The following is a 12,493-nucleotide window of genomic DNA, read 5'->3' on the forward strand; positions in this document are numbered from 1 at the left end:
AACATCAAAAGCACATTGTTACGTATTATGGTGGAAATATCAAAAATTCAATTAGAGCAGCACTCTACCTAGTAAAACGCCGCCCCCAGTGTTAAACATCTTAGTTCAGCTCTGCAGAGTAAAATTACTTAAAGTACCTTTAAATGTAAAGAAGCAGATTCAGAATACGTCCATCTGAGCCATAGCCAAGAATTTAAAAGCTAACTTGAGTGAAAGACATGCAGTGTGCACAGTACTCCATTTCCTTAAAGTCAGAGAATATTTCATCTTGAAATAATTTATTTAAGTGACAATCCACTTACTAAACTGATGGCAAACAATCTGAGATGTCATAAGAAATAAGCTTAGTTTTAGTAAATATGTCAGTTATCTACGGAGCCCCGCAGGGGACATGGGAGAAAAGTCCCGAGATCTCACAAAAGTTGAATTCCAACAATGGCGGCAGGTACTTAGTTGTAATATTACTCTTTCTGGGTCACAAAATACACTTTTAAGATATTTTGAGGCGTGAATGTAGTTGTGTAAACGTCAGATATCTGCTCGGTTTACAAGACATCACATATTTGCAAAAGTGCTCCGACGTTTTCGGAGATCTGACACCCACCATCTCGAAGCTAACGGGAGGTCGAGACCTACTACAGCCGGGAGGAACACCGCTCTCCCGGCACATCGTGCCTTGACCTCCCGGTTGGCTTCGAAGAATGCGACTAAAACTTTTGCGAGATCCCGAGTTTGTTTTGCGAGATCTCGCAAAAGTCTGTCTTAATTTTTTTTTCTCCCATGTCCCCTGCAGGGCTCCATAGTTATCCACATTAACTGAGTCTGCTGTCACTATACTGAAAGCACATTTACAATTTTGCAACTAAACTTAATGTCCTCATCTGGAAATACTTAAACTTTCCACACATATCACTAAAGGAAAGCTGAACTGATTGGAATATTTATTGACTTCAATGCGGTTTTCACTGCAAACTTTGCAAACCATCCATTAAGCCAAAATGGACCCTGGATAGCCGTAAACTTGGCGTAAACTTGACGTTCATAATAAACTGGGCTGGAGCCACAACACTGATGCTCTTTACAGGAAGGGTCAGAGCAGACTCTACCTGCTGAGGCGGCTGAGGTCATTTGGAGTCCAGGGAGTGCTTTTAAAGACCTTCTATGACTCTGTGGTGGCATCCGTCATTTTTTACAGTGTTGTATGTTGGAGCAGCAGTTTATCGACAGCTGAGAGGAAGAGGTTGGATAAACTCATTAAGAAGGCCAGCTCTGTTCTGGGATCCACCCTGGATCCAGTGCAGGTGGTGGGAAACAGAAGGACTCTGGCCAAAATAACATCTCTGATGGACAGAGCCTCCCACCCTGTGCATGTAAATGTTGCTGAGCTGCAGATCTCCTTCAGTGAGAGACTGCTGCATCCTAGATGCATGAAGGAGCGTTTCCGCAGGTCCTTCCTCCCTGCAGCTGTCAGACTGTACAATCAAAACTGCTCCCAACAAGCATAGATGTTTACATCAGTGCTGTAACAACTTCTACTGTTATAACTTGCATATTACTTTTCTCAGTTTATCTATGCACTAACTTATTGGAAGTTACATGTCTACTTTTTAATGCACAGGTACAATACACAATCTTTACTTTTCTAATTATTCTAAATATTCTTAACTATTTAAACATCTTTCAGTATCCTGCTCTGTTTGCACACTACAACCTGGGTTTGCCACTTATCTGTACTCTATTTTTAATAACTGTACAGTACTCTGCTTTGGTAACTATTGTCCATGATGTAAATATGTAAAAATTGTGTTTCTGTTCTGTGTCCTGTTCTGTTTGTATATGTGTGTTTTTGCTGCTGATACAACCAAATTTCCCCTTGTGGGACAATTAAAGGATTATTCTATTCTATTCCATTAATTAACCCATTCAGATACTCAGATTAACCCTGGAAACATCATCTTTTCTACTCTTTTTCATATGTAGTCATGTTTTTCGTGTGTTAGTCAAAGGTTAGTCTCAGTGGAGTATTTAGGAGGACTGACCTTGACGGGTGTTTTAGCTCTACGATAAGCCATGGGAATGGCCCAGCTGCATGTGGGAGGTGAATAACATAATGTCTTTTTTTATGGTGGAAAGACATTATGTTATATTGGCGGAAGTGGAAGTGATTACTTCACAGTTGGCTGACCATACCCGCACTAACATCTGTTCACCCATTTTCCTAAATATGAATCTTGCATAATGCATAATCTAAACTTTGTGCTGTTCACTTATGACTTATGTGTGAGGACAAGCCGTAAATTCCATCGCAACTTTTGTTTTTACCTAAATTTCTTTCTGCGTGTTTGTGTTCGTGTGCTTTCAGGTTCTTGGGCGAGTGCTGCTCCTTCAGCTAATAGATGAGCTGGTGCGCAGTTACCATAGCAACGAAACATGGTCCTTGCGGTTGCTGAACAGCACACGCATCCACATCCTGCCGACGATGAACCCAGACGGCTTTAACGTAGCAGACAAGGACTGCTACAACAGCCAGGGCAGGTAACGCAAACAGCTTTACCTCTGTTTTAAGTTCCAAGAGACCTGCTGCACACCCTGTGCTCATCAGCAGCTGGTAAAACATTAAGACGGCAAACAGACGTTTCCTGACTGGGAGGTGGAGACCAAAAAAGGAACTAAAAGAGAGATTGAACACTGTTGATTGTGTTGCTCTCTGTGTGCAGTGTGTATTGTAGCAAAAAAAACCCTAATGATGAACTCAAAGGCATGAACTAACCTCTTAAGTGAAACAGTAGGAAGTGAAATTGTACAAGAGAACAAATGAGCCGTTGTTGAGGACTCAGAGCTTTATTTGCTGCATGCTCATGCAATATGCATGACTCCCTCCTGAGGGACATATCTGCTTCTGTAGCTGCTAAATGCTCTGCTGTGTTCACCTGCTCGTCTTTGATGTAGCCTGCTGTTGGCTGCTCAGCAGGTCACGTACGGTGGCTTTTTAGAGCCTCGACAACTGAAAGCCGCTGCCTGCTGCGGGAAAAACATTGCTGCTGGCTAAAAGCATTGCTGGACAAAGTATGCAGATCCTCTTCTGTAATTAAAGTACTGACAGCATGCTAAAAGGGCTTAGATTAAGAAATATCACTGAAGTAAGAAAAATAAAGTTTAATATTAAAAATTTTAGAATTTTACTAGACAGTAAAATTAATGCCACATAAATAAAAATAACTGCACCCAAAATCATGTCAGATATATTAAAATGGATTTCAGATTTTAAAAGGCACAGCTTGCACTTGTTTTTACTGCACAAAACAAAATGAATATGTAGGAAATATAATACTATCCCCTGTAAAGTAAAGGCTGCCCAGCGACTGACCTGGCCTCTGTAAATGCATCTTCTGTCACTGTGATTCTGGGAAGCTGTAACAGCATATCTTGAAAGGCAGTCTGTTTTTATATGCACTTCCACAGCCGGGAGTCGTCTCATCCACAGACACATGGAGAAATTCCAAGTCTGGTATCAACAGATCTGCAGTTGCAGTTTTCTTCCTCAATCAGCAGCGGAGCATTGAGTGCAGGAACACCACCTGTCACCACGATGTGCACTGTGTTTCAGGACATCCTGTTGTTTTCCTGCACCATCTCCAGTTGATTAGGTTTGTAGTCCAAATGAATAATGCCAGATTCCAAACTGAAATAGCCTGTGACTATGTTGACTTATGAGAGGCTGTCTTATTTCATATTTTTAGAGGCAAAGCTACAAATTTATGCAGCATTTAATAACTATGAAGTAGTATTAAAAGTTTACATTCCTCAAATTTGTGAGGAACGTGCTTAAGGGCAGTACTTGACTTAAACCACTTAGTTACAGCTGACTGGATGTAAAGTTCCTTGGATTAGTGAAGCTACGCACCATCAGCAGCCCTCTTCATGGGATCCACTGTTAGCATAAACACATTGATAACAAAACATGAACGCTGGAAAATATTTCTCACACTTTAACGTTTGCAAAGAATAATTTTGTGTGTGTGTGTGTGTGTGTGCGTGCGTGCATGCGTGCGTGCGTGTGTGTGTGTGTGTGTGTGTGTGTGAGTGAGAGAGTGAGTGAGATTAAATGCCAAATTGACACACAGACAAAATCTTGCAGTCACAGCTTGTTTGTTTTGTAAAGCCTAAGCTACATTGCTGCACCCAAAATACTTTGATTGGCAAGAGAAACACACACACTGTAGATCTATATCACACACATGCACACACAATTATACTCTGTAAGCATTTAATTATGACTGTTTCGTCGTCTTCGTATATTCTGTTTACAGTAGACTCATGTCTGCAGTAACAACTTGTGGGAACAGTCTCATTATGTGGACTTGCCTCCCATATAGGTTTAGTCCGTGTGTGTGTGTGTGTGTGTGGTCTCTTTGGGGTCACTGCTTTCCAAACCTTATAAGGAAACATTTCATTTAAGCACATGAAAGTGAGTGAGATGACAAATGAGATGGTGAAGTCTTGTTTTAATATGCTGGCACTAATTCCTACAGAAAGGTGCCAGAAGATTTGGGTCGTCCCATTGGATGGATTGTCTGTGAAGGTTCTCAGTCATCCAGGTCATCGTAGTCAAAGGAGCTTGCAAAGAAAAGCGTCTGGACTTCTTTAAGTTTACTTGAAGACGTTTCACCTCTCATCCGAGAAGCTTCTTCAGTTCTAAGGTCAAATGGTGGAGAGTCCCAGATATAAACCTAGTGGGAGTATCCCCCCACAGAGGGACAAAAGGACCCCCTGATGATCTTCTAATCGCCTGAGCCAAGGTGTGAAACTGGGTGTGGGTCCCAATCAGCCAGAGTTTCGGGTGTGTTCATTGTGAAACCTGGCCCCACCTTATCATGCGAATTCCTGAGGTCAGATGGCCCAGGATGTGAGTGGGCGTTAAGGCGTCTGGGAAGGGATCTCAAAACTGGATTATAGATGGCAGAGAGTTGGTGTCGTAAACCCCCGCCTCTGTTCAAAGATGGTCGCTCACAGTGGACATAGATGGCTTCTTTCACTCCTCTTTCAAACCATCTGTCCTCTCTGTCCAAAATGTGAACATTGGCATCCTCGAAAGAGTGTCCTTTATCCTTAAGATGCAGATGGACTGCTGAGTCTTGTCCTGTACTTCACAAGCGCATGGCACAACACAGAAGAGCCACCTCCACAGGACAAGACTCAGCAGTCCATCTGCATCTTAAGGATAAAGGACACTCTTTCGAGGATGCCAATGTTCACATTTTGGACAGAGAGGACAGATGGTTTGAAAGAGGAGTGAAAGAAGCCATCTATGTCCACTGTGAGCGACCATCTTTGAACAGAGGCGGGGGTTTACGACACCAACTCTCTGCCATCTATAATCCAGTTTTGAGATCCCTTCCCAGACGCCTTAACGCCCACTCACATCCTGGGCCATCTGACCTCAGGAATTCGCATGATAAGGTGGGGCCAGGTTTCACAATGAACACACCCGAAACTCTGGCTGATTGGGACCCACACCCAGTTTCACACCTTGGCTCAGGCGATTAGAAGATCATCAGGGGGTCCTTTTGTCCCTCTGTGGGGGGATACTCCCACTAGGTTTATATCTGGGACTCTCCACCATTTGACCTTAGAACTGAAGAAGCTTCTCGGATGAGAGGTGAAACGTCTTCAAGTAAACTTAAAGAAGTCCAGACGCTTTTCTTTGCAAGCTCCTTTGACCCATTGGATGGATTACTTTTCTTCTAGAGTTCAGGTAGATGAGGGAAGTTCACTTTTGAGATTTCAAAGAAGAATTGGATCATTATTTGGAGATAAGACACTCAGAGCAGGCCTTTTATGATAAAAGGTCCATATTTTTACTCTTGGACTTCACTACAGCGGCTTTACATGATTGACAGATCAAAATAATCCTTATTTATCTCATGCTGAGCCTCAGTGCAGCTACTTCGCTCATCCACGGTCTGAAACTATAGTCAGTAAATAAACGATCGACACGACCATAGTGACATCGCTGACTGGTTTCAGACTCTGGCATTTTGAAGGCTCAGCTTTGGCATTTTTGTTACTTCCATGTTGGTTTTTGTGAGAAGTGACCATTTGGGGTTTTAGTGCTAACTTATCACTAATGCTAGCTAAACTAAACTGTGCAGATGCAATATGAACAATATAAACAAAGCAGCTAATATCTGCTAATTAGTGCTAAGTGACAAATTAGAGGCTCTATAATGTATTTGTACATTTGTCTTACTTTGGCAACAGTGGGAAGGAAAAACGTTTTTTTAACAGGAAGAAACCTCAAGCAGAAACAGGCTCAGAGAGGGGCCGCAAGCGGTTAGGTTTGAGAAAGATGGGCGAGAGTAACTAGTTATTGTCACAAGCCTCAGTATATATATGCGACATCATACAGAGCCAAAAGAAAAAAAATGTATTATATCATGGTAAATGGCCTGTATTTGTATAGCGCTTTACTTAGTCCCTATGGATCCCAAAGTACATTCACACACTGGTGATGGTGAAGCTACATTGTAGCCACAGCTGCCCTGGGGCGCACTGACAGAGGCAAGGCCGCCGGACACTGGCGCCACCGGGCCCTCTGACCACCACCAGTAGGCAACGGGTGAAGTGTCTTGCCCAAGGACACAACAACCGAGACTGTGGGAGCCAGGGCTCGAACCGGCAACCTTCCGATTACAAGACGAACTGCCAACTCTTGAGCCACGATCGCCCCGTTTAATATGAACATCCACCATTGATATGACAGAAAATAAGGGACAGCACAATGACAAATTGTGATGTGAGAGAAATGTGATTCTAAATAAGTCATAGCTCTGAGTTCTGTTAGAGTCCTGTGAGGTCAATCATGACTCGTGATGTCATTGGGTCATGCAATCCAGATCCCCTCGACAGCCCTCGCTCTGATCTGAAATATAACAAATCCCAGTAGAACACAGGATGTTTGTGAGTTTGGATTTCCTTTGTGTAGTGTTCAAATAAACTTGACAAAATCAGATCCTTCTGTAAATGTCTGAAAACAGCAGCAGAAGACGGCAGTGACAAGAACAGCCTGATCGCAATGAAAAAGATGTTTGTGATCTCTTATCGTCAGTAATTAACAGTGAACTGATGGCAGCCTGTCTGTGCACAGAAATCATTTTGTGTCTCAGCAGCTGCTCTTTAAATAGAGAAACTCTCATCCTGCACACTCAGAGTATCTATTTTTAACACGTGTGCCTTGCTCAAGGGAGCCTTAGCAGCACTAAATGACTTATAATTTACTGTAAGTTTTAAAAAGTTTTCAAAGTTTGTTTTTTAAATAGACAAGAAATATAAGAGGTAAACTATGATTAGCACAGAAGTCTAAGAGGTGAAGTCACACCCCTTCTGATTTCACTGTAATTGCCCAGGCAAGGGGGGAAGTCCACCCAAGAAGGCTGTGTGCTCTGACCTGATACAGAAATGAAAACAGCATTTTCATGCGTGATGTGACCGTTTTTCTCCGTCAGGTACAACGGCAACGGCATTGATCTGAACAGGGACTTCCCGGATGCTTTCGCTGGTCTCCAAAGTCAGCAGCTCTTTGAGGAGAGAAGAGAAGCTGAGGTTGGTTTCGCTTTGGAACGAGACAGCGTGTTTAAGTTTCCTCTGTCATCAGGATGCTATCATGTGTTTCAGGTCCAAGCAGTGATTGGCTGGTTGAGGACGGAGAGTTTTGTTCTCTCTGCAAACCTTCATGGAGGCGCTGTGGTGGCCAGTTACCCCTATGACAACAGCAACGGCGGTAAGCGGCAGATCCAGCAGTCTGACTTTAGCTGGTCGTCCACAACAGTCCCACAGTCGTGTTTTTGTGGATCTTTGTAGAATGTTTTTCGAGCTTCTTATTTGCTTCATATCAGCATGTGAAATGGAAAGTGCAAAGCAGGAAATAGGCCCTCAGACCCACCAGACAAATATACAAGTACAGAGAATGTGTGATGAATGCACCTCTACAGAAGGGCGTAGCTTTCCTTCATGTGCTAGATGTGGAATAATTATAATTTTCAAAGATAATAGAGCTGGAATAATAAGAAAAGATATTAATTTAACAGTTTGTTACCTCATGGCCACGGGCTCAGGGTACTGACAGAAAGAAAGAAACTACAAATGCAGAGAAAGGGAGTGCTCAATCATTAGGGAAGGCTTAGACCAGAAGGTATATTCACAGGAATATTAAACACCAGTTTTCAGCATGAAATAAAATATTTGTTTGCCATTCTCCCTTTATCTGAAATAATAATAATAAAAATCTAATAAAATACCTGAGCTTTAAAAACCTGTTGGAGGAGTCAGTTGAGGTATTTTAGGCACTAGGATATTTTCAGGACTCGGATAAGCTGCAGAAAAAAAATGTGCGGCTCATAAAAAGCTCATTCTCTTGTTCTGAAAAAGAAAGAAAAGAGATTTTGAGTTTGAATAAATCTAGCTTCTCTTAATCTCTTATTTGAACGGCTAAAACTCTTTAAGTCCTGTACTTCAGATGTTTATGTGGGAACACATAAAGCTATGGCTTAAAGCCTGTTTGTTTTGTATTTGTATTGTTTGAATTTGTTGTTTTGACTTCAAAATGCAGAAAAGGAAGTGTGTTAATCGGGATAATCAGATTTATAACTGCTCAGTAGAACTATTTCATTAAAAACAGTCATTTAGTCAGAGTTACTGCCTTAACTTTACCAGCCTGCAAACTCACACACAGAAAAACTTGGGGAAAACTTCAGGAAAAGGCAACGGGAAGTGCTACTGGAAACAAAATAATTCTAAAGCTCAAATAATCACCACCAATCACGGGCTTTTGCTCTCATCATTTAAACAGGTAGCGAACTGGTGGGCGGGGCTAGCATCGCTCCTGATAATGACGTGTTTGTTCACCTGGCTAAGGAGTACTCCCACAATCACGCCTCCATGTACCGAGGTAATTTCTGTATGGACAGCAGGCCGTTCCTGGAGGGCATCACCAACGGATTCCAGTGGTATCGTCTGGAAGGTCAGTGAGTTTGGCTAAGCTTAGCTTACAGAGAGACTGGAAACAGGAAACGTTCATCTGGTTCTGTCAAATAGTTCATTTACTACTGAAGTGTTTAGAGAAGGATAGCAAAATGATCACACAGGGATTTGTGATACTATAGAGAACATACAGAAGATTAGCTTCTGATTAGCATTGTAGAAAAACCACTACAATAACCACTACTAGCTTTGCTCCATGATTTATTTATATTGAAGTGCAGTCCTGTGAAAAATTAAGTGCATCCTCACTGCGCCAATAGGAATTATTACTGTAAGTAGCAGCCAGGTGCTGATAATCAAATCGGCTTAATTACCTGATCATCTGCGAATAAGCACCAAAAAGCTAAAGTTTTTGCAGGTTGCAGGTCTGGAAAATTCAGGTTTGTGTTAATTCAGTACCATAATCTCCCCAGAAGTGGACGTCTGATCAGATTTACCCCATATTTTTGTATTTACTCTTTAATTCCTCTCAGAAGTAAAGAAGTTAAGACCGTGCAAAACCCACCCACGCCATCTCAGATCCTACAGTTAGCATGATAAAGGTTAAAGTTTGTAAAGTATCATCTGAACAAAACACAAGACAAGACACAAGACTGTAACAAAGTGGAAATGTTTATCCATGATGCACAAACCAAACACCTCATACCAGCTGTCAGCACAGTGGTGGAAGAATGATGGTTTGGGCACCTTGCAGTCATTGAGTCGACCATCAACTTTTCCCCAAATTGGATCAACAGGATAATTATCCCAAGAACAGCAGCAAATCTCCAACAGAATGACAAAAAAATAATAATAATGATGATAATAATCAAGGTGCTGCAATGGTCCAGTCAAAGTCCAGACCTCAGCTTGACTCAGGTGCTGTGGTGGGGCCTTCAAAGACTTATGCACACATGAAGGCTGCAAATGAATGAACCTAAGCAACGCTGTAAAGAAGTGTGGACCAAAATGTATCTATAGTAATGACAGAGTCTGATAAAGTCATACAGGGAACCATTACTTCAAACTTTTGCCACAAAACAGCTCTACAAGCTGCTGAATCACAGAGTGCACTTGTTTTTTCACAGTGCAAAGAGTCATGACTGTACAAAGCTTTTACAGGTTCTCCATCTTCACTCTTTGAGTTATCTTGAAAAGAAATAATAGCCAATTTCTTTAATTTTCTATTGCAGTTGTTTGATCAAACTGAAAACCTGAGCAAAGCAGCTTTTTTCCTATTTTAATAAAGCAAGACATTCATTGCTTGTGTTGCTTGGAAAGTTGGGTGAATTTCAACTTTAAATGCTATCTTGGAATATTTTTACAGTGTAAGCTGTAAAAATATTCCAAGATAGTGGGAATGTGAGGTTTATTGTGAAAGTGGAGGACAAGCATCCCAGCAAAACTACAGGACAGGAAATACACTCATCACTTTAGCTTCCCTAAAATTTTCTAATACCTCAAAGGAGAAGAGAGTCCCTGGCATTAACATCTCTGAGTGACACATAAAGAATCACTTCTAAAATAAATCCTCTTAAATCTTGGATAAACTCATATATTGCCTCACATGAAACTTTTGGTAGACTGTTTTGAGCTCTTAATCTGTGACAAACTTCATGCTTAATTTCAGCAGTAGAGAAACTTTTTTTTTCTTTAATTGTCATGAATTTGAAACTCGTTACCAGAACCTTTGGAAACTACTGCAGGTTAAACAAGACCAAACACCATATAATAAAAGAAAAAATCCCCTAGCTAAGCAGCTTTAAGACTAGGAACAACCCAGAATGCATCTCTCACAACTACAAAAGAACTTCCTGCGATTTTTCAAACATAATCTTCATTTTAAAATAATCTCCTCATATTTGGAGAGAGTTTCTGACGACAGAAACTCGATGAGGAGCTGCTGAGCGCTCAGCGCCCGCGCAGCCCGGTCTGGTGTCGTCCTGCAGAAACCTGATCGCAGTAACCTTATCACGTATGTGGGAACTGTGCACGGCTCGAGGGGTTCATTTGATGGTCACAATGGAGATTTGACTCTTGTTGTGCGCATTCATTAGAAACCGACAGGGATCCTGTTTTACAGTCCAGAAACCTGGTTATTCAATCAGGACTACTCCAATAGACAGCTTATCTGAGGTTACTCAAAATTAAGACATAAAGATCAAATGCCTTTTAGAATCACGTTTAAAGAGATTTTGAATTTCCTTAATCTTCTGACAGTTCATGGACCAAACGTATTAACTGATGTTTAAAATGGTCAGTGAAATATTTGTAAGAGTAGCATCTGACCATCTGTGCTGCTGCAGCTTAGTCTCAGCATCAGTGTGGACCTGAATGTGTTTGATTGTGTGCATCAGGTGGGATGCAGGATTACAACTATGTGTGGGGGCAGTGTTTGGAGATCACTCTGGAACTGTCCTGCTGCAAGTATCCTCCAGCCAGAGAGCTTCCTGCTTTGTGGAATGACAACAAAAAGGCTCTGCTGGCCTACATCCAGCAAGTCCACCTGGGTCAGTATGTCTCTGTCTTTGAGTCCACCTGTCTCTATTGAAGCAGTATCAGTACTTGATAATAACCCGGTATGTGGTGTTCAGGTGTCAAAGGTCAAGTGTTTGATGGTTCAGGCGAGCCAGTGGAGAATGCAGTGGTGGAGGTCAGAGGTCGCAGGAATATATGTCCATTCAGAACCAATCAACATGGGGAATACTACCGTCTGCTGCTACCTGGGAACTACACATTCACAGTAAGACTTTACAGCCCAGTGCAGCTTATTCTTCAACCTAAATAAACATTTACTGCCACATGATGTTTGTTTTGTGAGTTATGGTCATGTTAGAGTAAAAAATAAAAACACAATAAAGCAGGGTGTACTTAAGGTTGGGCATATCATGTGACTGACATGTTAACCTGTGAGTTTGCAGTGTCTTTGGCTTTTTAGCTGCTTCACAAATGTTCACTAACTCACTCACTGGATCTCACTAAGTGATGACAGCAACCTGATAATAATGAATTACAATAATCCAGCTTAGAAATAATATGAAATAGTTTTTCAGCGTCACTTTAGACAGGATGGTTCCAGTTTTAAAGATATTATGCAAATAAATGAAGGAAGTCCTACATATTTGTTTAATGTGGACATATCTTGGTCAAAAATAACAACCTCACAGTGTTACTGAAGGTCAAGGAAATGTTATCCAGAGAAAGCATATGGTTAGATACCATATTTCTAAGATTTTTAAGGTACAGTACAGTAACCTTAGTTTTGTCTGAAAATATAATCAGGTAATTGGAGATTTTCCAGGTCTTAATGTATTTTAAGACATGCCTGTAGTTTAACTAGTTGATTTATATCGCCTGGTTAAATGCATAAATAAAGCTGGGTATCATCTGCATAGCAGTGAAAATGTATACTGTGTTTCTAATGATATTGCCAAGGAAGCATGCATAATGTATGTCCTGCTCTCCCATATCTTTT

The 12,493-nt window shown here is 41.3% G+C and overlaps 1 protein-coding gene across 2 annotated transcripts in view; it reads left to right on the forward strand.

Annotated features, from left to right (window-relative positions):
- cpm (carboxypeptidase M) overlaps positions 1–12,493 on the forward strand; it is a 29,820-nt gene that overhangs the window by 13,782 nt on the left and 3,545 nt on the right. The window contains exons 4-9 of one of the 2 annotated variants that reach the window (XM_084909193.1): positions 2,363–2,535; positions 7,506–7,602; positions 7,675–7,780; positions 8,849–9,019; positions 11,376–11,528; positions 11,613–11,761. In XM_084909193.1, the coding sequence (XP_084765319.1) occupies positions 2,363–2,535; positions 7,506–7,602; positions 7,675–7,780; positions 8,849–9,019; positions 11,376–11,528; positions 11,613–11,761 (849 nt within the window). Of the gene's footprint in view, positions 1–2,362; positions 2,536–7,505; positions 7,781–8,848; positions 9,020–11,375; positions 11,529–11,612; positions 11,762–12,493 lie in introns of both variants that reach the window. The other variant, XM_084909192.1, reaches the window with a different exon arrangement.

The sequence above is a fragment of the Perissodus microlepis genome, chromosome 17, assembly GCF_051167445.1.
Source record: "Perissodus microlepis isolate ML-2025 ecotype Zambia chromosome 17, ASM5116744v1, whole genome shotgun sequence".
NCBI lineage: Eukaryota > Metazoa > Chordata > Actinopteri > Cichliformes > Cichlidae > Perissodus > Perissodus microlepis.